This window comes from Peromyscus eremicus, chromosome 1, assembly GCF_949786415.1.
Source record: "Peromyscus eremicus chromosome 1, PerEre_H2_v1, whole genome shotgun sequence".
NCBI classification, from domain to species: Eukaryota; Metazoa; Chordata; class Mammalia; order Rodentia; family Cricetidae; genus Peromyscus; species Peromyscus eremicus.
In genome coordinates this window covers 82,266,967-82,292,827 of record NC_081416.1, presented here as the reverse complement: position 1 = coordinate 82,292,827, position 25,861 = coordinate 82,266,967, and the positions used below count along the sequence as shown (strand labels likewise).

The 25,861-nt window shown below is 43.4% G+C and overlaps 1 protein-coding gene across 1 annotated transcript in view; it reads right to left on the bottom strand.

The window, feature by feature from the left end:
• Dnah3 (dynein axonemal heavy chain 3) overlaps positions 1-25,861 on the bottom strand; it is a 160,887-nt gene that overhangs the window by 93,536 nt on the left and 41,490 nt on the right. Inside the window, 13 exon segments of the mRNA XM_059267791.1 lie at positions 1,008-1,184; positions 2,267-2,380; positions 2,582-2,690; positions 5,042-5,240; positions 7,348-7,462; positions 10,827-10,937; positions 12,401-12,493; positions 13,684-13,885; positions 17,440-17,576; positions 18,945-19,124; positions 20,350-20,466; positions 22,857-22,971; positions 23,992-24,083. Of these exon segments, the coding sequence (XP_059123774.1) occupies positions 1,008-1,184; positions 2,267-2,380; positions 2,582-2,690; positions 5,042-5,240; positions 7,348-7,462; positions 10,827-10,937; positions 12,401-12,493; positions 13,684-13,885; positions 17,440-17,576; positions 18,945-19,124; positions 20,350-20,466; positions 22,857-22,971; positions 23,992-24,083 (1,761 nt within the window).

Below are 25,861 nucleotides of genomic sequence, written 5' to 3'. Positions count from 1 at the left end.
TAATCACAATGCATTTCTAGCAGGTAGAGCAACATGTACTAAAATCAGTGATGAGGATGCGGTCATATCCCTCTTATCATTTCCATCTAAGGGAGTGGATAAATCCACAAAGAAGCAGTTCTAGAAGTTCCTCTGTCTGGTCACTCTTTCCAAGTAACTGGGTGGCAGACATTGTTTCCATAAAAGATCTAACTATCTTACATCCTTTGGATTTGTGCTTCCATGAAAGCAGCATCCTAAGGCCAGCTAGGACCATCTACCACTGAAGAGAGCCTATTTGTCTTCCCCTTCTGAGGCACTTTCCTTCTTCCACTAGCAACAGGACCTCTAGATGTTACAGTGGCTGTAGCTCAGGCCAGATCAACAATAGCTGCTGGATACACGCATACTCTGCTTCTTCTCCAGTGGGTCGGAACAGTATGCTTTAGAAAGGAAATGACTTGGGTTTTATCAGTTTAGTAATAAAGGGGTTGATCAATAATGTTCATTCTAGGTTTGCCAGAGTTCTCTGCATTGAAATTTGGTGTTCTCTCATAAATAGATGCTCTTTGTTTGACCCTCAGTAATTGTCTTTTTGCTGTAAGCCTGGATGTAAAAATTAGATGACTTCATGTAACAGTACTAATTTCTGTCCTCCCTGGAAGAAAACAATGAAATGTAACAACTCCTTCTTGGCAATAGTAGGTTGGAGATAGAGTTGGCTGTGCCTTAGCATTCACCAGTCTCTACCATGCCTGGCCTACTTCTCTGTCTATCAGCTGTCTGACCACCATAGATAACTGAAATACTGACTCTTACTATAGCTTGACTGCCATCCATCTTTATACATTTATTCTTTCTTGCTGTAAGATCTTGTTGGGGAGGTGTTCTGGGACCAAATTATGTTAGCCCTGGAACTATTAGCTATTTCTTCTATTGGGCTCTCTATGAGATCTTCAGGAGCATACTTCTAGAAGCTTCTATACTATAAATACATCTGTGCTATATAAATCAGTGCCAACATTTACCTTAAGGTTATCTGGCAGCTCAGCCCTGCCAGCATATCCAGGGTTCATGGTGATGAAGACGGCACAGGTTGGGTTCAGTGAGAGCTCAGTGCCTTCAAAGATGAACACCTTCAGCTTCCGGATAATGGCTTGTTGGATGCTGAGAATCTGCTGGGCTACCACTGACAGTACTTCCACCTATGGAGAGAATCCCTCACTGAGGTGTGCTCAGCCAGCATGCCCCCTCACTCAGCAAGGAAGGACCTCAGCCACCTGAGAACTAGACTTTTATGCTCAAAATGACAAGTATGATTTGGGGCTTTGGCAAAGAAAAGGAAAATAATAAGTATTTGTGTGCATATGTGTGTACATGTGTGCTGTGGGATGGTCTTGCTGTATGCTGTGAATATGTGTTGCTACCATTGGTTAATGAAGAAGCTACTCTGGCCTATGGCAAGACAGGCTATAGTCAGGTTGGAAATCCAAGAGAGATACAGAGAGAAGAGGGTGGAGTTAGGGTGGATGCCATGCAGCTGCCCAAGGAGCAACATGCCAGCAGACTGGTAATGCCACAGCCACGTGGCAATACATAGATTAATATAAATAGATTAATTTAAGATGAAAGAGCTAGCTAGCAAAAATCCTGAGCCATAGACTAAACAGTTTGTAATTAATATTAAGCCTCTGACTGGTTTTTTGGGTACCGGCAGGTGGGAAAGATTTATCTGGCTACATATATGGTGTGGTGTGTGTGGGTAAGACATTTCTATAGTACTTTATCTTAGCATGGTTCCTGGCACCTAAGAGGCATTCACTGTCCACCAGTTCAAATCTCATGCTTATATTTCTGATTTCTGCTTTCTATCTGAATAGAATCAATTATATTTTTGTGACGTATCTTTTTTATTTTTTACCTCTACTGTAGACTTCTATTATATTTTGTTTAATTTTTATTCCTTTTATTGGGTTGCAACCATCTAAAAGGCAAGATCATATCTTACTCACCTCTGCCCCATGAACATATACAGTTACTGGCATGCACTAGCTGCCCAACTAAATTCTGAAAGGATCAGTGAATGGATGAATATGATAGGGAGGTTGGTGGATGTGTTTAAAATACACATGCTCTCTCCGTGTAGCTGTTTATGTTTAGTATATAAGTACCTACTCCACGCAAGGGCCACAGAGAAGACACAGACTCTGTTCTTGAGAGTTGGGAGCTCAGAAAAAGGCCCCTCCATGTCCAACCCCTTTGTTACATCCTCTAGAAGGAGCGTTACCTCAATCCTGTTGAATTCATCAAAACAGGCCCATGCTCCAGCTTGGGCCAGCCCCTTGAAGAACTTCCCCATGGCTTTATAATCCAAACCATCAGAGCAGTTGAAGACCACACACTAGAAAGAGGGAGGATTCAGGGTAAATTTCCTCATAGCTGAATAATCAGAACCAGAAGCCAGGAGCAAGGCTCCTCCCCCACTCTACCAGGTGAACTGGGCTCCCACTTTGACTGTTAGGCAAAATCATCTTGAACTTCTTGCTCTTGGGGTCCAGAGAGAGGTAGGAAGAGAGGGTAGAGACAGGTGAAACTTACATACCTGCTTGGCCAAAGCTTTAGCCAGATCTTTGGTGGTCTCTGTCTTGCCTGTCCCTGCTGGACCCTCTGGAGCACCTCCAAGGTTCAGCTTCAAAGCTCCCATTAGAGTCCTAAAGGGAAACAAACCAACAACAAAAACTGAAACCCAAACCAGCAACTCAGTGTGCAAATCTTGAGATCCAGTCCTGGCTTTTGTTTATTTTGACTTCTGTAAATAGATGTCCCTTTCCATTACGTGATGAATACATCATCACTGTAAAAAATTGGTTTTGCTCAGCATTGCAATTTCAGAGCCTAGCACAGAGTTTGGTACATGGCAGAGGCCACCCATACACAGTTGCCCAGAAGAATGACTGAATGAATAATGGGATGCTTAGGTGGATCTAAGTGAACCAAACAGAAATGAGAAAAATACTTCAATCCTGCATTCCAGAGCTCACCAGCACTGATGGAATAGAGACAACAAACACATGTGTCCCACTGGAGTATGACCTGGGCTTAGGAACCACCTTTTAGTTCAGTTCATATCCTCAGTGAAAGAACACAGCATCCGACAGGTGCAAAGCAGATGTTAGAAATGAGTGATGTGGAAACTGATCCCAAAGTCCTTGGAATGAGTCTTTGTAACTTCAGTGACATGGTAACTTGTTATTTTCTGAACTTGTTTCCACAGCTCTAATTAGATTTAGGGTTGGCTGATGTCATGCATGGTGCACAGGTGTGTTCAAGCCATTACTGTTCTTTATGACTATAGCTAATAATAGTGTGTGGTAGTCAGGGTTTTTGATGAATGAATAGATTATAGCTGCTCCCAGCACAGGGGGAGTATGGATGGTTATGTCAGATGATGGACATTTGTCATAATCACTCTGTCATGTGTGTCATTTATAATATCATGCTGAAGAGCTGAAGGCTGTGCAATAGACTGTCTTTCCAAAAGGAAATTGCTAGATAATGAGCAGAATAAATGAATGATGAATTAAAATCAGAAAACAAGGGATTAATAATAAAGGGGGAAAAGAATTGAATGTACAGTTCTCAAAAGAGGTACACATGTCAAAAAAAAAAGGTGGTGGGTAGTCAGGGCCTTTAGTCATTAAGGAAGTCCAAATTCACTCAAGTCAGAATGGCTGTCATCAAGAACCCAAACGACAACAAACGTGGACAAGGACAAGTGTGGGAAGGTGGGGGAATTAAACATTCGTACACCATTGGCAGGAAATGTTAACTCTGTGCAGCCACTCTGGAAACAAGTATGGAGGTTCCTAAAAAAACTGAAAATAGTACTACTGTATAATCGAGCTATGGCATTGCTAGGGATATACCTGAAGGAATCGAAGACAATGTACCTCATAGATATTTGCACATCCATGTTTACTATGATACTATTTATAGGACAAAATTAAAAATCAGCAGAGGTGTCCATCAATAGATGAATAGATAAAGAAAATGCAGTATATCTAACAAAAGAGAGTTTTATTCAGCCTTAAGTAAGAATGAAATTCTGTCAATTGTAGGAAAATGATTGGAGCTGGAGATTATCATGTTAAGCCAAAAAAAGACAGATTGAGAAAACAAAGTCATGTTTGCTCCCATGTGTGGGATTTAGATTTGGGAGAAAAAAGACATTAAAGTAGAAAAGTGACTACTTAGGAAGAGGAGAGGGGTCAGTGGAGGTTGGTGGAGAGACAAGAAAGGATGCTTATAAATACAGTATATTTTTGCATGAAAATATAACAAAACCATTGTATTCTATAAGTAATATATGCTAATAAAAAGAAAACACATTATTGGAAAATTTTAAATAACCTTAAAGAGTAATACTTTGAAGTATTTTTAAAGTCTGGATTTGTACTTTAAGAAAAAATACAAAGCACAGAAAATCCAAGCACAACATTAGAAAGTTAATGAAATGCAGGTACCTAATGTAAGGAGTTGTGAGTAAAGTGGCCAAGCACTGTGCAAAGTAAAGAGAAACTCCTTCTCTCCACCAGACTGGACACAGAGGCTGGAGATGCCCTGCCTGGGATCTTGTTGGTTTCATTTTCTTGTAGTGCTGAGAATGACCTTGCCTGCTGCGTGCTAGTCAAATGCTCTCCCTCACAGCCAGACCCCCAGTCCTGCTTGTCTGTGTCTTGACCTTCATGGTCTATCCCATGGCCATGTGCTCTCCAGGTACCACACTGAATTTTGCTATTGCTGAGCTTTCTACTTAAGCAACATGTGACTATCTCACTCATACACCAGTGTTCTGCTACCTGGTTCCAATGAATTTCTCCATACTAGCATTCCCACTGGGTTCCCATTCCTAGCCAACTCCATTTGTGGTTGATGCTAAGAACTAAAAGCTCTGAAATGTGAGATTGAAACTTAGAAGGTAACAGACCTAAGACACTGTGACCTGCCCAGTGCCTTCCTAAATTCTCTTTCCATCCTTTCAGCTTGGGACTCCAGAGCTTACCTGTAGCAGCGGTCTGTGAGAGGAGTGATCACCAGACGGGGAGAGTTGCCCAGGTACTCATAGCCGTACAAGGCTTCTGTGGTTATCATCTGCACATGAACGTCCTTTGCCTCCCAGTAGTACCGCAGCTGGGAAATCCACTGGAAATCATTGAGACTGAAGATCTGATCCTCTGCCAGCTTGGCCACCACATCACGGGCTAATGGGACACCATGCAGAGACATCCATATGTGGAGTCATCAGAATTACCCACCCTCACAGACTCCTCAGGCAGAAGAGGATGCTATCCACGTCCTCAGTCTCTGCTATTCAGGCTCTAACATCCTGCAGGCAGCAGTAGCTTTCACAAGCTGGACTTTGCTTTTTCAAGCAAAGGGGCAGGGAAGGCTGTGCTGCCTTCTCTCAGGAAGTAGAGTAGAGGTACTGAATGTGAGCTCTGAAATCAGGTGGCCTGGTGCAGTGGTTCATACTGTCAGCTTGACTGAGTCTGGAGCCACTAAAGAGACAAGCTTCTGGGCATACCTAAAAGCATTATCTAGGTGAGGTTAACAGAGGTGGGAGACCCACTGTAAACATGAGTGGCACTGCTCCCTGGGATGGGCCCTATCCCAGACTGCATAAAAAAGGAACCGGCTAGCTGAGCACCAGGGCTTGCTGCTCACTGCTGCTTGGCTGTGGATGTAGTGCCCCACATCCCTGCTGCTGTACTTTCCCCACCAGGGCAGTCTGAACTCCAAAACTGTGAGCCAAAATAAACATTCCCTTCTTCAGTTGCTTTGGCCAGATATTTTGTTGTAACAGTGAGGAAAAGAACAGATACACTTAGGTTTAATTCTGCTTCCACCATGAACTAGCTTGGTGACTTTGGGAAAGTTATTCAACTTCTCTGTCCCCTGGAATGGCTGGGAGGACTCTATGTAAACACACTGTGTGTCTAGACATACAGTGAGAGTGAGAGAGGGCCAGCACCAGAGAGAACTGTCCAACGTGGAAAATATTATAGAAGTATTACTTCATGTTACTGTTCTGAAACTCATGGGGGTGGGGGTGGGGCTGGGACTGACCCAGAGGCTTGCAATACAGTCACCCTGAATGCTCACACATCAGGTCACACATGACATTTTGGGCCCCATTCCAGGCTTCTAGGATACCCTAGGACACTGGTGTCATCTTGACCTGAGCCCACATGGGAAAGTGTCCCATGAATTCATGGTTAGAAGCATCTTTCCTTCCAGGCTCAGGAACCAGCTGGGTAATACATTTATTGGCTTCCTTCTTCCTCTCATAGAATTTCCAAGCTAAGTTGCAGTGATGATCCATGAAGTCAAAGAGCGGACATAGGCTTGTGGAAATCATTAGTGGGCTTTTAGCTGCTCATGGGATGAGAGCTGTTGAGATCTCTGAGTGGACTCTTATAGGTCTGCATGAGGGACCAACCTGGAGCTGTCTTCACTATGCCGTGTGTGTGCAAGTACATGTATGTGCATTCATGCACGTGTGTGTTTGAGAACCTAGCCACTTAAGGAGACACTAGGCCATAATCATGGCTGTGTTCATCACCCCCACCAGGTGGGTATGTGGCCATGTGAGGAATAGATCCTCCCTCCTCTCTCCCTGATTTCATGGGCATCTCTCTGCCTGGAATCAGACTGAAGTGAACACCAGTCCTAAGGGAATAGATGCTGTGACACACTAGTTAGCCGGTATAGGAGCAAGAAAGACCTTGTTCCCAGGCAACCAGCCTGGTCCAGCCCCGGTTTCCTTGGTGATGATGGAGGAAGGGTGTGGAGGTGGTTTGTTTCACATACAAACCCCAATTCTTCCTCCTCACCGTCCTCCTCTGTTTTGTTTTAGGAAGAACACAAAGGCAGTCTCTCACCACCGCTCCCCGCACCACTGCCGATTCCCTTGGGTTTGGAAGTGACAGAGGATCCTTTGCCACTTCCAAATGTGGTGTCTGCCAGCAAATTATTGCCCTCTCTAAAAAATGCTTCTTAGCTTGGGAAATGTTTGTGAAAACGAGAAAAAAACGTAAACAGCACAAATCCCAACACCCGGTGAATATTCAGCATCATCACCCGTGCTGACGATACAGTCATTTACCAAGCTGGTGTCTCTTGGAAAGGAGAGGCCTGCTTCAGGAGTGGCTGTGGTGGGAGGGCCTTTGGCACTGGCTTCTCCTCAGAGCTCTCCTTGCTCTCAGACAGACTGGGAAGTCCTGAGGCATCTTATTCTGGAGACTCAAGAGACATGCCCAGCCAGCTGCTGTTCCTGGACTGAGCAACACCCAGAGTCTGTATTCTTACCGTGGACGTCGATGACAGTGAGGGCCCCGAGGGTGAGCCTCGCCCCACTGCTCAGCTTCCCTCGCACCAGCTTGACAATCTGCGCGATCTGGTCATTACTCTTCTTCAGAAAGTCCTGGCCAGGGCACAGGAAGAAACGTTCAGTCAAAGTGGATTCTCCTCCAGCAGTTTCCATCTTGAGGGTTGACATCATCTGACATCCAAAGGTCCAAGCCAGACCTGGATGTCATCCTCCAAATCATCCTTTCCCTGATGCCGTACTTTAACTTCAAATTGAATCTTCTTAAAGATTAAAAGAGGCCACACCACCCTGTTTTATTTTGATAACATTGTGGGAAAGACAAAACTTTAGGGGCAGAAATGTACAACTACAGATGCTTAAAGAAAATCTGACTGCGAGGGGGTGAAGACATTTTGGCTGATGAAGAGCTGTTCCTCATCCTGCACGTGTGACTGTGCTTACAGGATTGCATGCACTTGTCAAAACAGAACTGTTTACTAAAACAGGTGAGTTTTTTTGTTTGTTTTTTTGTTGTTTTTTGTTTGTTTTTGTTTGTTTGTTTGTTTTTCAAGACAGAGTTTCTCTGTATAGCTTTGCACCTTTCCTGGAACTCACTGTGTAGCCCAGGCTGGCCTTGAACTCACAGAGATCTGCCTGCCTCTGCCTCCCAAGTGCTGGGATTAAAGGCGTGCGCCACTGGCGCCCGGCTTTGTGAGTTTTACTATACATATATTGTACAGTAATCTTGAATTAGGAAAAGAGAAAAATTAACTTTCTCAGATCAAACAAGACACAGGGAATAGGACATGCTGGACAGATGGACAGGACATTCATCTTTATCTATGAATCACAGCACCTGGGTGACTGAGGCAGGAGGGGAATAGCCTGGGCTACATAGGAAGACATTACCCCACTTACAAAAAGGAGAAGGAGGAAAAATATGCAGCATGTAACCCTGGACAGAGTCTTGGCCTAGGAAAAGGCTAGACCTTTAGTAGGGTAACAATTAAATTGGCAAAGTTAAAAGGTCTATATAGTAATAGATTATTGTTGATTTCCTGATTTGGATCATTATATTTTGATTATCCCTGATGGTCACATCTGAAGGATCTAGATAAAGGATATAGGGGCTGCAGAGATGGCTCAGAGGTTAAGAGCACTGGCTGTTCTTCCATAGGTCCTGAGTTCAATTCCCAGCAACCACATGATGGCTCACAACCATATGTAATGAGATCTGGCGCCCTCTTCTGGCCTGAAGGGATACACGCAAGCGGAACACTGTATACATAATAAATAAATAAATCTTTAAAAAAATACAGTGCTGTGGGATGTCTTTCTGTATGCTGTGTACATGTGTGGCTCCCACTGGATAATAAATAAAACTGTTTGAGCCTGTGGCAAGAAAGCTTACAGCCAGGCAGGAAATCCAAGCAGAGGTACAGAGAGAAGAAGGGCAGAGTTGAGAGAGACACATGAGCTGCCACTGAAGGAGCAACAGGATGCCAGCAGACGAGTAACGCCACAGCCATGTGGCAACATACAGATTTATAGAAGTGGGTTAATTTAAGATGAAAGAGCTAGCTAGCAAGAAGCTGAAGCCATACGCCATATAGTTCGTAATTAATATAAGACTCTGAGTGATTATTTTATAAGCAGCTGCTGGACCAGGGGTGGGAGAGATTCGTTTGGACTGCTGGGCAAGGCAGGACTGGAGAAACTTCCCTCTACAGTATAGGAGAATTCTTTATATTATATTTCTGACATTATATAAAAACCCAATATTTCAAAATGAAGAGGTTAAAAAGTAAAAAATCGACCTTAAAATGAAATTTTTTTTAAAAAAAGGGGACACCACCCAAGTTCAGCTTCCACCATAACAATTTTCTAGCACTGTGGTTTGGAGCCTCTCAGAGCGTCCAGGTGTGTGAAATCTGTATGGTTACAACTCAGCCAGAAAGCTCTCCTGAGGGTTGAAATAGGGTTTGAGAAGCATGGGCACAATGTCTGATGTGAATAAAGCACCCTGTAAACAGTAGTGCTATTGTTAGTAATAATGTGCCCAGCATGTAGAAATAAAGAGGTTCCTAAAGCTTTCATTGTCCATGAATTGCTGTTTGAAAAGCCCTTGGTGATGGGGATGCCCCCACAGAGCTCTGGAACTCCCTTGCTCACTCCACAGTTGTCCTCCAAGACAGACTACAGGCACACATTAAGAATCTGAGACTCCTTGGTGCTTGTCAAATGAGTTAGTTATGGATTCAAGACAGAGTCAGCCTTTTTTACAGATAGGTGACAGCATCCTCAGGCTTACACAGTGCCAATGGCATTGTAGCAACTTGTTTTCTGCCCTTTTATCAATATGTTAAGTCATTATGTTACCACATGTTAAACTGAATTGTTATACTAATGGGTTTTATGTAAATTATATAGTTTTAATTTTGAATTTGTGCTTAGCACAAGATAGGATTGCAGTCTATAATACTCAGAGTTGAGGCAGTGGAAGGATTTGGAAAAGAAGACAAAGCTAACCAGTTCATTTGTCATGCAATATTGCTGTAAGTTATGATGTATACAGATGTCCCATCCGGATAAACCTGTCAAAACTTGGATTTCTACTCCTTTTGTGTGGAATGATATTGCAAATATTAAAATAATGTTTAAAAGGGTTGCTGCAATGCGCTCCACCTTTCCTTCCTCTTTCTAGGGTTGGGGATGGAACCAGGACCTTGTGTATGCCAGGCAAATGCTCTACTACTGAACTACATCCCACTCTACTGTGCACCTTCTAGTTCCCCTCTGGAACAGTCCTCCTTGTATTTTCTACTTGGCCAGTTGTCACAGTTTAGGTCTCTCTTAGACTATGACTCGATGTGACAATTCCTTGAATTTTAGAGAGATGACTGACACTTGGATTGGTAAATTGCTCATGGCCACACAGTCAACAGGTAAATGTGCTGGGATTATGTGTCACATCCACCAGGTCTTGTATTCTGAAGCATTAGCATCAACTGGAAATACATGGTTGGGTCTGAGGATATGCAGGATGGAAGTGCACCAGGTCTCCAAGAGAAAACAGAAGGGAGAGCTGGGAGTGGACTTGGTTTGGATTGGGGGTGGAAAGAACGGAGCAGTAGCAGAGAGAGAGAGAGAGAGAGAGAGAGAGAGAGAGAGAGAGAGAGAGAGAGAGAGGCAAACATGGCCTCCCGGCCCAGGAAGGAGAATTGTTGGAAAGTCTCTCAGGTAACTCCTGCAAGCAGGAGCTGGTTACACTTAGCATCCTGCAGCTCAGAATTTCTACATAAGAAAAACCGTGAGGCTAGCTGTATGCGCCAAAGAGATCCTCAAATCCAGATTTCCCGCTTCACTGTCTCCATGGAAACTCTGGCTTCTGCGATTCCTCTTCTAAATGCTCCAAATGGCTGCTCTATCCTAGTTCACATTGGCTCTCCTCTGCAAGCTTTAAGGTGTGCTCACTTACTGGCATGGTGCCTTCAACTAGGGCTTCAGACACCTCTTTGGTCCAGAAGATGGAGGAGACACAGATAACTACCTGGCCAGGCCACTGCAAGACCCAGCTGTCACGAGGGACCTGGGAAGGAACAGTGGGGTTACTGTAGAATCAGTTCTTTGTGTGTGGTTTAAACTGACTTTCTACAACTACCTGCCCCCCACTTCCCCACCACACACACCTCATTATGATAGTAAAACAAAAGTCCTCTCTCAGTCCTAGAACTCACTGTGTAGAGCAGGCTGGCCTCAAATTCACAAAGTTCTGCTTGCCTCTGCCACCAGAATACTGGGATTAAAGGCATGCACCACTATGCCAGGCTTGGGATTAGTGATTTACATCTTTGTCCCTCAAGTATTGTGTAACAGAAAAACAAAAACGTCTCAACTCTGCATTATTTCATTGCTTCAAGACTGATTTTTTTTAAAAAATATAATCAGGGTCATGTTCAGACAGTACTCACACCTCCCCTTTTACTGGCTGCGTTAGACTGTGGGGTTGTGGCATGCTTTCTTAGCCAAATCCTCCTCCCCAGCTTTTGTTTCCTAAACTTAAGATCAGGGTTTAGCCCCAGCACCACATAAACCAGGCATGGTGGTGCAAGTCTAGAATCCCAGCATGTGAGAGTTGGAGGCAGGAGGATCCGAGGTTCAAGGGTGGCCTTGGCTGCATAGTGAGTTGGAGGCCAGCCTGGGCTCCATGAGACCTTGTGGATCAAGTCTGCTTCAGGTTGTAAACAGTTTTTATCAGAACACAGCCATCTTTATCATTTATAGACTATCTACGATGCTTTCGTGCTGTAAAGCTAGAGTTAGATACCACAGCCAGAGTGTGGCCCACAGAGGTGGGGGGTGTTCTCTTGGCCTTGTATAGAAAAAGTGTGGACTCTTGATGGCTAATGTCACACTGGTAGCTCTTGCTCTGTGACTCAGAATTTATTATAGAAAATGGCATTGACTTAGATTTCAAAATCTACCATGTGGGACAACAAGGTTGGTCTTGAGGATCTTTGTGAAAAGGCATTGGTTGCACATGTTTGATAGATGGAGTCTTACCATGGGGGGTAGAGCCTAGAAGTAAGACACACACTGAGAGAGGAGACAAAACTCAGACACTGTCCACATGAGCCTGGCTGGAGGCTGGCTGCTAAAGATGTGTCCCAATAGGTTATTTTTTCCTAGGTTTTGTGTCATCCTTGTTTCCATTAAGGCCTTTAGGGACTAGACTGCCACTCCCAGGTGATCCAAGTGAATGCCTACCTGGAAGCGAGCTAAGTGGAGCCACAAATCCCATGTGACAGGAAGCAAAGCCCCTACCTCCCACCCCACCCCCATCACCAGAGGGCTCTAGGTAACCCTTCTCTTCCATCACCTGCGTCTACCAGCCAACTCCGCCAGAAAACTGCTCATTGCCCTAGGATTCACAGGCAAAGGACCCAGAGGCTCCGAGAGGTAGGTTTCAGTAGTATCCTGAAGGTCCGGGGGAACTGACCCATCCAAACCACTCCCCAAAGCTTCCTTTGTAGTACCCTAATTCCTGTTTACCTGGGCATAAGCTTCAATCCCATTTCCAATAACTTGCCGCATGCTGGACAGCATCACCTTCTCCACCTGCTGCAGCCACTTTTCCACCATGCCCTGTGGGGAAATACAACAGCGGGAGGCAGCAACTGTCAATCAAAGCTGGACGAAGACTGTGACAGGTGTCCAGATCTCTTTCTGGAGCCGGATTCGGGTGTTGCCGCCTCTTCAAGTCAATATTCTTTGACTGATTGCTTTATGCTTATTAACAGTTGTCTAGGAAGTGTGTTTCCTCTAGAAATTTTGTTTGTTTGTTTGTTTTTCAAGATAGGGTTTCTCTGTGTAGTCCTGACTGTCCTGGAACTCACTCTGTAGACCAGGCTGGCCTCGAACTCACGGAGATCTGCCTGGCTCTGCCTCCCGAGTGTTGGGATTAAAGGCTTGCACCACCACCACCTGGCCTGCTCTAGGAAATATTTAATACACGTTCCTTCATATCATTTTCTCAAGCCAACAGCTTCTCAGGAGGCAAATGAAATCTTTATTCTTATTAACAAAATAAGCTTCTCCTTTTTATATTTTATTGCATGCACATGTGTCTGTGCACGGACGTATACATGTGAGTGCAGGTGCCTGAGGGGACCAGAGGCATGACATCCCTTGGAACTGGAGTTACAGACAGTTGTGAGCCGACGGACAGAGGTGCTAGGCACTGCAATTGGGTCCTCTGCAAGAACGGCATGCCCTCTTCGGATGCTGCTCTTTTCCACAGGGCTGGGAATCACATTTTACTCATTATCAAAGGTCATGTGACTCGAAGTGGCAGCACCCTCTGTAATCTCAGCACCCAGGAAGTCAAAAGACCTCAAGCTTAAGGCCAGCCAGGGCTAAATAAGTGAGACCCTGCATCCCCTTCCCCAAAAGGTGTACATATGAAAAGCCAGGTTGGGGGTGTGTGAGATTTCTCATTGATTCTATGTTTTGTGTGACTGGATCGTTGTCTACCTGGGCTCTGAAAGCATCATCAGGTCACCTGGAATCTGATCTCTGCTACTGCATCAACTTTATTCGAGATCTTTCCACGGTTTTATTTGTCCCATGGCCTACAATATAATCCCCATCTTAGAGATGGGTAAACTGAGGCCCAGAAGTTGGAGTAACTTCAAAACGATTTAGTTATTAAGTTATGGAATCCAACTGTTCCACACCCCAAACTAGAGTCCAAAAGCTTAGCCCAGGGAACCCCCTGCTCTGGTTTGTTCTACTCTGGAGAAAAGAGCTCCCCCTCAAACACACAGGGGGATTACTTTTGCTTTTGCTGGGTAGATTGTCTGTATGAAGGGAACAGTTTCTTTTTCTGAGCTGATCATGCCCAGGATTTCCAGATTGTCTGTGAACTCCAGCTTGGCGATTCCTTCAAAGCACTTCTTCAAGTGTGGCTGCACACGGAGTGGGTCCTTTGTCTCTGACAAGATCTCCAGAAGTTCATCATTCGACAGGAAGAAGAACCTATTTCAAAGTAAAGAGAATGTGGTCATGGGGAGCTCTTTCGAGGACTCGAATTTCTAGCAAGGAGATGCTCCTGACAGATGGATCCTCCTGGGTGATTACTAGCTGCATCCCAAGGTCTTTTCTAGGCCTGGCTCCTCTCCTCCACCACCCACCTGGTGTACAAAAGGTGAAGAACTTTTTTCTTTTAAAGATTTATTTATTATGTATACAGTGTTCTGCCTGCAAGACAGAAGAGGTCACCAGACCTCATTACAGATGGTTGTGAGCCACTCTGTGGTTGCTGAGAATGGAACTCAGGACCTCTGGAAGAGCAGCCAGTTCTCTTAACCACTGAGCCATCTCTCCAGTCCATGAAGATCATTTTGACTCAGAGAGCAAGAGAAAGAATAGGAGCAGGCATGTCTGAGCTCAGCATGGTGGGGACTGGAATGACAGCTTGGCTCTCATCACTGCTTGTACTTCAGGATTGCCTGTGGAGCTCCTAAGAATTTCAATGCCAAAGTCCAAACACCCAGAGTCCCATGTATCTGATGTCTGATAAGGTCTGGGGAAATCTTTAATATCTTAAATCCCAACCAACCTTAACATGCAATCAGTGTCAAGAACCTCTGGTTAAAGAGAAAAGAGATGCTCTTCCTTGTTTCTAGATATGCCAGAAAATGTTAAAGGTAGAAATGAAGTACGTTATACACTTGCATGAAAATGCCTTTATGTAATCCAGCACAGCAGGCAAAAACAGTGTGTTTGTAATGAACCTATGTGCAGGCAGAGACCTCTTCTGTCTTTTAAGTGGTGGTAGTAGCCACTTCCCCACTTGCTCAGGCTCTAAAGATGCAAAATCAAACCTTCAGAAAATGTTCAAGGCATCAACCTCTTTTATGAACCTGAAAATTCTACAAAGAAGGGCTCCATGGGATTATGGTCTTACTTAATACGATGGATTACAAGTTGCTCATAGTGTTTAGTGAAGACAGTAGAGCCAGCCCAAGCTAAGAGGAACACTTGACTAAGGCATTCCTTGATCTTAGGCCATTTCTCTGTCTTGCTTTGGCTAGCAGAATCTAGTGAACATAGGTACATTCAAGTCCCAAGCCTTAGACCCTAGGAGACCTTATTATTGACACTCCTGATGCTCCTGTGACCATGTGAACAAACCTAGGCTAACCTTTCTAGTGCCCAAGCAACAGGAATCCAACCACCAGGCAAAGGATTAGGACCAACTCCAGTTGACTATAATTACATTGAGTGAGCTCCAAAGAGAAGCACCATTCAGTTAAGCCCAGCCCAATGTGCCATACCATACAATTGTGAGCTAAATAAATGGCTGTTGTTTTATGCCTCTAAGTTCTGGAGTGTTTGTTATGTAGTAAAACAAACTTATAAACTATCTGCAGTATTGAGAAAATAGGAAGAGTTCAGTAACTACTTTTAGGCTGACTGAATAGTCAGTACCTAGTGAGGATGTCAGTTTCTACCATTTCTAAATAATATTCAAATGGGTGATCTCTGTTAACTTATGTTACCTCTAGTATGTGTAAGGCCCAAAGGCAGAGTAACAATGTAAAAATATTTTAGCATTCTGTATTTTTAAGGTAAAATTAATTTATGTGGCAATCACCAACAGCTCAAAGTATTCAGTAAGAGTGATTAATTTTATTTTACAAAAATTCATGAACTTGAGATATTCGTGTGAGTGTTTAATGTGTGTTTAACTTAGGTAGAAATGTAGCTCAAAGAGATTAAATATTTGAATATCACATCAAGATTCCTTGGGTTTGAATTGCAGCTTGGACATATATCAGTTTTGTCTTTCCTGGGGGAACATCGTTATTCTCTCACTTATAAAGTCAAGATAATAATAATGATCCCAATGTTACAGGATTATCCTAAGGATTACCTAAGTATAAAGCATTTAATGTGGTGTTCTGGCACAAGATGTAAATGCTGTATTAGTGTTGACTGTCACTATTAGTACTAGGAATGGCAGCAAAAGGTTAGAACCAAAGGCCCTGAGGCTGAAGAGATGGTTAAGTGGTAAAGAGTGTGTCCTACTCTTGCAGAGGATCTGGCTGCTCACAACTGCCTGTAGCTCCACCTCCAGGGGATCCAGTGTCGTCTTCTGGCCACTGTGGGCACCTGTACTCATGTGCATGCCCCCACACATGACACACATAAATAAAATAAAAATTTGAATGTGTTTGTAAGAGCCCACCACCAGGGGTTTCCAGAGTTTAACTTCTTCTCAATGATGTGATTCCAAGTTAGTGTTCCTTCCACTATTTGTGCTTGCTCGTGTTGTCTAAAGCAAGGCCCACTGGCCATAAGTAGCCAATGGGTCTCACTTTCTGAGACACTTTAAAATGTTCAATGGTGGTCTGGAGAGATGGCTCAGCAGTTAAGAGCATTGGCTGCTCTTCCAAATTCAATTTGATTTCCAGCACCCACATAGGAGCTCACAACTGTCCCAGGGGATCTGACACCTTCTTCTGGACTCCTTGGGCACTAGGCATGCAAGGGTGCCCAGACGTACATCCAGGCCAAACACTCATGCACATAGAATAAAAATAAAATTAAAAATAACATACAATGGTCTTAAGTGGCTAATGGCTACTTTATAAGACAGAACAAATAAAGAATATTTGGGTCACTGAGAAAAGATTTATCAGAGAATCATGTGCTAAACAGATACCAAGGGAATTTCTCCCATAGAAAAACCCCAAACTATCACCACTGTGACTATAAAAGCCTATACTATTCTCTTGGTGGAGAGTAGAGAGCTAAACTTGATATAAAGCCACATTATAGTTTTTGTTGGTGTCTTTTGAGGCATAGTCTCAAGTAACCCTAGTTGGCCTCCAACTTTGGAGCTGAGAATGACCTTGAAATCTTGGTAGTCCTGCCTCCACCCACCAAGTACTGGGGTTATAGGCATGAAAACCTACATCCTAATTGAGTTGAATGGCGTGGATTGACCAGCCACAGTGAACTCAGAAGTATCCCTCTTAAACCACATTGACTTTTATGTAAAGCATTAACTTTTGTGGGAAAGTTACTGTACTTGGAGCTATAAATGCAAATGCTCAAAAAATTAGCTGCCATTTTTCAAACACTTCTGTTTTAGACGTAGCTCAGTGATCTGCACAGAAAACCTATGAACTGAGAGCCATTAGTATTATCATATCTCAGTTTCATAGTGGGGAACCTGAGTCTCAGATAGATTTGCTGAAGGTATTCAAGAGAATAAATAGAAAAGCTGAGATCACAAGAGAGATCTCTTTAGCTCTAAATAGCAGGTCTTAATCATGACTACTATGCCCTTTACTGGACAGAAACAATATTATTAGCTGGCCTAAGTGAAGATGTAACCCTTACAGAATCCATTTAGCTTCACTCTAGATGATGGCCGTGGAGGCATGTTAACTCTTAGATGTCATCCCTTGGGAACCAGGGAAGCAGGAATGGAATAGAATCCAACTCTAACATGAAAATTTTAATTCCACCTACATATGCCTTCAAAGGGTAGGTCCAAATGAAAGAACCATCCTGGATACCTGGGGAAAAAGAGCCTCTTCTTTTCCAGGTAGTCATTCAGCCCCCGCTGGATGTCTTCCAACAGAATGTTGGCTTCCTGAAGCTTCTCAGTCATTCTTGGCTGATCAGCTGCCACCAGAACCCTGGTATCTTTCACCTGGGACACACACACACACACACACACACACACACACACACACACACACACGGTGAGAATCATTATGGGCACTCAACGTTGGTCATGGTAATGAAGTCATGACCAACTCACCAACTAGTGATGCTGCCTACCCAAGTAGCCACTTCCTGATGTTTTCCTAGTCCCACAGGGCTAGCTGCTCACCAAGCATGACTGCATTTCTTCAATCATGGCTAGCTGGGTAGAGGTTGGGCATCACAAATTCAGAGTCAATGTCATCTGAACATTTTGGGGGTCTAAAACATAGATCATAGCAGTCTGTGCTGGCCTGTGCTGAACCCTTGATCAGGGAGCTTTGGGCCATGTAAGGATCATCTCCTGCCGGCTACTCTGTGGCAGAGCAAGCCAGTCTGAAGGGAGAGCCCCAGGTGGCCAAAGTGGAAAGAGAAGTATCAGCAAGAGTATAAAAAGAGTACTTGTGAGCTCCAGGTTTCCTTGGCTCTCTGTTGACCCTTGGGAGGCCTGGCTACACTTCTGTCCTTGTGCTCGATGAATGACTCAATAATTTTTCTTGGCCTACACTTAGTGGGTTTCTATTATGTGCAACCAAAGAAGGATAACTAATGTAAAATCTGCTCCATTGGCTGGGTCTTATAATTGTCCCCCCCACACACACCTCACCACTAGAATCCAGACCACAAGTAATCCAAACAGATATACTTCATTGAGATAAATTCTCTGATCATGTACCACAATTTGAGTTTTTCAAAAAGGGAAAAATATATCCTCTCAGGAGATACACCTTACACATGTGTAACTCATCCTTCCATCCTTGGTTCTACTGTCACCTGCTTTGGAGGTCTCCTTGACATTCCCAGGCAAGTGTATTGCTCCCTATTGCCTACACACCATGTGCATACATCACAGCTTTTGTTTATTCAAGCCTGTGCACCTCATAACAGAGTTGTAAAAAAGTGGAAATCATGTTGTTCTTCTCAAATATTTTCTGACTCCTAAGATCATATCTGAGTCATCATATTTACCAAAAAAACCCCATTAAATAACTGAGTATCAGTATGCACCACTATTTGAAATCTAAAAGGATTCCCAACCTATGAAAATGGTACTGCATCGCTCTTTAACAAAGTCTTTTATCTCATTAGACATGATAGCTAAATAAGGTCAACTGCTAAGAGCTATCTCCAGGGAGGTAAGATTTCAAAAACTTTCTCCTTTCCATATCCCATATTTCCATATTTGAAGCTTTAATAAATTACAACAATGATATAAAATGTCAAATTTAAATTTCACTTGGTAGTTTCAAGGGACATAGACACAATGTACCATGATAATATTTTTTGCTGGTGAGATGCAAGAGATAAAACTCACCGCCTGAGTCATGAGTGTTTTCCAGTAAGAATCCACAGTGCCAAATTTCTTGCCCTCTGCTGGCATCTGGGCTATGATGTCCTCTGAGCTGAAGATTGGTTCCAGGTACAGCCAAGTGACTTGGCATTTTAACCAGGCATCCAAATTTTCCTGTACCCGAACTAGCTTTTCTTCCCATTTCTGTGAATGTAGAATTCCACATCTGAATCACTAACCTGCCACTCTGCAGCACACACCAGTGAGTGAGCACACAGATGGATGGATTCATTGATTCATTGACTCACCATTCACTTGTTTAAAAAATACTTATTGAAATGTATCTCATGTGGCTACAATTTCGGGGAACATGGATATAATGAAACAAAGAGTCTTTCGCCTTGTGAAGCTCACATTTTAGTTAGATAACAATAATAAAGCTTATTCTTTGATGAGTGATGATCAGGGAGCTTTATATATATATATCATTATATATATATATATATATATATATATATATATATATATATATATGAAAGCAATTTAATTCAACCACCTTATGAGATATTAACAAATCTATGTGGGTTGGAGAGATAGCTAAATTGATAAAGTTCTTTCCTCTATACCAGAACTCAGGTTAAAACAAACAAATAACAACAACAACAACAAACTGGGTGTAGTGACATAAGCTTGTAATCCCGGTGCTGGAGAGGTGGAGACAGGCAGGTCTCTGGAACTGGCTGGCCAGTCAACCCAGCCTGCTTCACTGGTGAGAGTGCTTGTCTCGAAAACAAAACCAAGAAGATTGCTGCCCAAGACTATCCTCTAGTTTCCACAAGTGCCACACACACACACACACACACACACACACACACACACACACACACACAGTGTAATGGAGATATTAACAAACCTCAAGTTTACAGATGCAGACTCTGAACACAATAGTTCAAATAGCTTCCCAAGGTCACACAGCTAACAGTAAAGGCAGAACCAGAATACAGACCCAGAGGTCTGGACCCAGGAGGCCTATGCCACTTTTTCTTTTTCCCTTGAGCTCTACCCCTAAGACATTTTCCACCTCCCAACCTATCTCACTTCTATAGACAATGATTAAGGGGGGCTAAACTCTTAGGGTCGTGTGGCTCATATTCTAGATTACTATAGACTATAAAATACTTGGCAAATATGTTTTTGTTTGACATATTCAAGCCTCATCTACTCCTTTGGCAGACTGCTCCAGTGGCTCGGGAGGCCATGATCTTAATTATGCCATCACTGGTCTCAGTCTTGTGTTCATTCCTGCTTTCATTTGTCCATTCAGGGAAAGGGTGGTTTATTTTTCCATTGAACTTGAGAACCCCACCCGTCCTCTGAGAAACTGAGACCTAATAGGCCACAACAAGATATACAATGGTTGTTTTCTTACCCGACATTCTGTTTCTATTGGCTTGATGAATGCAGAGCCACACATTGTCTGGGTCTTTATCACGTGATCATCGAGTAGCAGTTGAATGTCATCAACCGCACACAAGATGCTTGTATCCTGCCAATAAAGATGCCCACCCAGTCAAAGACAAAATCATGAGACCCATTTGCCTTGCCTATCCCGTTATCCATGCTGATTCAAGAAGGTTCCAGAAGGCATCTATGTCTCACAAGACTTTTTCATCATAAGATATTTATTTATTTATTTATTTATTTTGAGACAGGGTCTCAATGTAGATGTTCCCACTTCAGCCTCTGAAGCACAATGCACCTGGCTCACGTTGGTTACTAAAAATACTCATTGTCAGACAGGAGCAGTGGGGAATGCCTGTTATCTCAGCACTCTGAAGGCTGAAGCTGAAGGGACACATGAGTTTGAGGCCAGCCTGGCTACTTCTTAAGATCTGTCTCAATAAACAAAATGAAACAAAACAAAAGAAACATTTTACTGTTTGACTTATTTGCAGAAATCAACCTAACCCAGACCTAGAGTCTGTTGGGGAAAAGACAGTCCCCTGCCCCAGTTTCCTATCTCTCTGACTATTTGCTTTCCTGGTTCTCTCAGGGAACATCAGCTTCCAATCCATGGGTACTACCTAGGTTCATGTACTGTAGCCAATCATAGGGGTTCTTGTAGTTATTTTAAGATGAAATTCAAAGATTTTTTAAAATTTCAATTCATGAGTTCTCTTTAAATGTCTACTAATAGAAGGACATACTTATTAAGTTAATTACACGTAATCCCTTTGTAAACAAAGCTTTGCTTGCTTGTTCTATGTGTGGTCACATGATAAAAGTACATAGATGTGTAGCTCCAGCTTGGAAACTTCTGTCCAATTGATAGAATTCGGTGAGTTCTATCTTGCTATCATGTAAGGGTATCGCATCTGCAGTCAGTTCCTATGGGCTGCATACTTTTCCCTGAGCCGTTGCGACAGATAGACTGCTGATAGTCTGCCACCTACAGCAAATCTGGTCTTGCTTGCTTTGATTTTACTTTCTTCAAGCTTGAAGACACAGATGTAGATGCAGATATGGATGATGTAATTGCAGATATGGACTAAATCTGGCCTAGGATATATTCTTCTGTCTATCTTTTCTCAGTGTGTCTGAAAAGCATGTCCAGCTCTTCATAGACTGGAGTCTTCACTGTCATTTTGCTATTGCTTTTTGTTGGTAGCTACTTCAGTCATAAACTTTGGAGGTAAATCAGGACTAATGAACCTGCTCATAGGCCCGTAGCTGAACTCTTCATCACAGCCCAGCAGCCTCTAGAGCAGTGTCTGACCCAATCAGAATGCACAGCTCCAAGCTTATGGAACACATGAGACTTGGCCTTGTTGGGAAAGACCCAGTAATGAACTCATTTGCCTCCAGTTCTCCTGCCTCAAACTGACTCCTGGATGAGTGAAACCAAGGTCTTGTGACCATCAAAATCAATGAGAGAAATAAGTCACAGGAGGAGGATGATACATTGTGTAGAGAGAAGGGAAGTGCTCAGATATCCAGGGTTTTGGTTCTATGTTGAATACTCAAAAAATGGAGTAGTGGAGGTGTGGTCACATGGTAGAGTGCTTTCCCAGCAAGAACAAGGCCCCAGGTTCAATCTCCAGTGCTACGGAAAAGAAAGCCAGGAGGGCAGGTGCAGATAGATGTTCAAAACCCAGAAGGTGGGAGAGCAGGGGAAAAAAATCTATTGTGATTTTCTTTTTAAGTATCCCAAATGATTCTGCTGTGCAGTTAGCATTTGGGATGCTGTTCTAGGTATAAATGGGGAGTAGTATGTGAATATCTACCTGTGCCCTCCACAATGAACTGGGCAGCAGTCCCCATATCTACCCTATGCTTTACCACAAGACCAAACTAGACCCTGGGGTTATCCAAGCAAATGTACCTCCACATTCATTGCACAAACTCATATCTATCTGCAAGCACCCATGAAAATAAAGCAATCCACACCCTTACAATTCAAACTGGTTTGTAAGTGTCTGGGAATTTGCTAGTTCTGGAGAACCCAGATCCCACTCTCATCCCCACAAATTAGTTTAAAAAGATCCTGAAAAAATTCCTGTACACATTAACATTTAAGAAGTAAAATGTTTTGTTGTCCTGCTTCTGAAGGACCTGAGTTGGTGTGTGTGTGTGTGTGTGTGTGTGTGTGTGTGTGTGTGTGTGTGTGCATAGTTACACAAGCCTGTGTTCTTCTTGAGACATGTTAATTCAGGAGACTCACTCCATTCCTTTGCACTAGGTCAAAAGACTCTTTGATTTTGAGATATATGGCTCCAGTGGAGTGTGAGAGCAAGGATGATGGAGGACAGGCAAGCAGAGGCAATACCCATGCGGAGGGTTATTCTTCTACGAGGTCTGTTGCATATAGAGTCATGTCTGTATCTACTACATAACACACAGGGCTGCTTTCAGGGAGTTACCACTGGACTGACTCACAGTGTCCCTGTACTTCACAAAACTGAACGTCATGTTGACCCAGTCTGACTTCATCTTCTCCAAGTTTTTCTCCAGAGAGTATTCCTTGCTGGCAGCTGCACCAATGGGCTCCAGCCTGAGGAGAGAACACACCAACACTAACATCAACAGGCAGTGGCAGATACCTGAGGAGGAATTTCAGCTCAGTCTTCAGAGATTTCCAAAAGCTTTAATTTCAACAAAATATTTTCTCTAAGGTTTGCCAGCTACTTCCAATGGATTTCCTGTTCTGATTACTGTTGTCTTTTGGGGCTGCTTATAAGTTGAGTGTTTCTCCAAAATTCCCTCTGAAGTTCTAATCCCCAACCATTCAAAATGTGACTATATTCGAAGGGTGTTTAATGAGGTGATTATATTAAAATGAAGCCATGGAGGCCGAGCCTAATCCAACATGACTGGTGTTCTTGTAGGAAGAGTTGATGGCAATCACATAGAAATCAAGAGCATGTGAAGACACAAGGGAAAGATGGCCATCTATATGCCAAGGAGAGAGGCCTTCAAGGAGCCCATAGTCGTGGACTCCAAGACCCCAAAACTATGAAAAATAAGTTTTCAGCAGCCTAACTTACTTGGCTCCTAAGGAATGACAGCCAAGGTGTCATCTGGCCTCCACTTGCACATAACACACATGCATGCACACCCCCTCCACATTTGTACCTCCCACTCACAAACACACCTACGATGCTCACCCCCAAAACAAACAGAAATAAAAACAGCCATTCAGATAATACAAATGATCGCCCTAGAATCCCAGGGCACTTGGGGAGGGAGAAAACAAAGAGATCGTTCATCACAGTGTGCTTCATGGATTTTAGTAGCTGGAGGTCATCCTAGTTTGCTGTTTAAGAGGAAACAGGCCCATGAAGACTGAGTGGTTTGTTCCAAGTTCTAAGAGTTCTAAGAGTCTCAGGTTCACAGAAAGCATTTGTTTTTAGTTTCCCTTTGAAATGAAATCCCTAACTCTTTCTAGTTCCAACTCTACAACAGGAAAAGAGATAGCCACTTGGGTATGTCAGCCCAAGTGGGAGTCATTGATATTTTCAATCACAGTGACTCCCTGAACCAAAACCTGTCCAGAACGAGGGATAACCCTTACCTTTCAACAAATTTGCCGAATCCAAATTCCAGCATGTTCGCGAGGCACGTTGTCTCTGTGGGCTTTATCTCATAGCCAACAATCTCACTGATCTGCAAAGAAAGGACAGAGACAAGGGGTGGTTGTGGAAGGTAGCATTGTCCAGTGGAACCTCGGTAAGGATGGGAAAGTTCATTATCTGCACTGTCCAGCATTGTAGCCACTAGTGCCAGGAGGCAGTTGAGCGCTAAACTGGGGCTAATGCGAGTGATGAACTGAATTTTTGTGTTCAGTTAGTTTTAACTAACTAATACTCAATGAAATGACCACATGGTTGCTGAGTCTTACACTGTGGATCTGAGGGTTCAGAAGGCTGTTGCAGAGCCACACTGTATCTGGTTCTTCCAAGTTTGTCCCAATCAATTCCTGAGCATCCCAATGACCAGAACAGAGCCTCAGTTGTGCTTCAAGGGCCTGTGGAAAGCTCCCCTGTGATTCAAGCTGTAGTGAGTATTTGCTGTGTGTGTGTGTGTGTGTGTGTGTGTGTGTGTGTGTGTGTGTATGTGTGTATCTGTCAGATACACTCTCCAGTGCTCTGAGCTGAGGAATAAGAAGGATTCCCCTTCAAAAGAGCCTCTATGCTGAGCTTGTGATCCTGCCTACCCAGGAGTCTAAGGAAGCAGAATCATAATTTCTGGCCCTGCCTAGGCTACAAAGTGAGTTCAAGGCCAGCTTGGCCAGCTTAGGGAGACTCAAAATTAAAAGTGAAAGGTGATTAATGGCACAGCATGTCCCTAGGTTTAATCCCCAGTACTGCTCAAAACACAATAGAATAAAGAAAAGCTCCCGTCCACATCAGGGGGCTACTTGTCAGGGTCTCCATCCCACTGGTGTGACACTCCCCCAGGCTCACCTCTTCATTACAAACACTCCTAAGGAAGCTCTGAGGGAAGCTCCTGAAAGACCTAGGTAGCACCAGGGTCACCCACGCTAAAGATGGGGGCTGAAGCAGGAATGAGTGCCTGTATGAAAAAAAAAAATCTATTGCTGAGGTTTACCTCTATTTGGCTGCCAGAGGACTAGAAAACACCAGAGCAGAAAAGAGTGTGGGTGCCATGTCACACTCTGTCTTACCTTGTGTCCTTGGCACCTGACATTTGGTAGACATCAGTAAATATTCATGGAGGAAAAGCCTGACTAAATCATAGAACTTGAATAGCTTCCAATCTGGGTTCTGGGGACCTCTGGAGGATCTGTATGGCAATAAACTAAAAATAATGAACAGTTATTGGGGCTTACTAAGAACCATATTGTTTCAAGAGCTTCACACACTTATTTTAGTCTCCTAGCACCACGAAGAGCACGCTTATGTGTTATTCCCACTTCACAGCTAAAGAATCTGAGCTGGAAACATTATCTTGTCAAGTTAATAAATAGCAGAATTGGGATTTGGATCCAATTCTGACTCTAATAAATATTATTCTCCAAACTCTAATGTCTCTTACAGGTCCTCTATGTACAGCTGTCTGTGTCATACACTGAACAGCTCTGGACAAAGGTAGTATTAGGCAGAATTCTGCAGAACACAAGGCCCACAAGTGGCAGCCTTGACCTTTCACTTATTACTGAAAATATCTACTACCTACTTTTATTTATTTATTATTTATTTGTGTGTGTGTGTGTGTGTGTGTGTGTGTGTGTCACAGGCACCTGGATAGCATAGCACACATGGGGAGGTCAGAGGACAACTTTGCAGGAATTGCCTCTCTCCTTCTGACATGTGGGTCCTGGGGAGTGAACTCAGACTGTCATGCTTGGTGGCAAATTCCTTTCCCTGCTGACCCATCTTGCTGGCGCGTTTATTCTTTTATACATTAAAATACGGTAACAC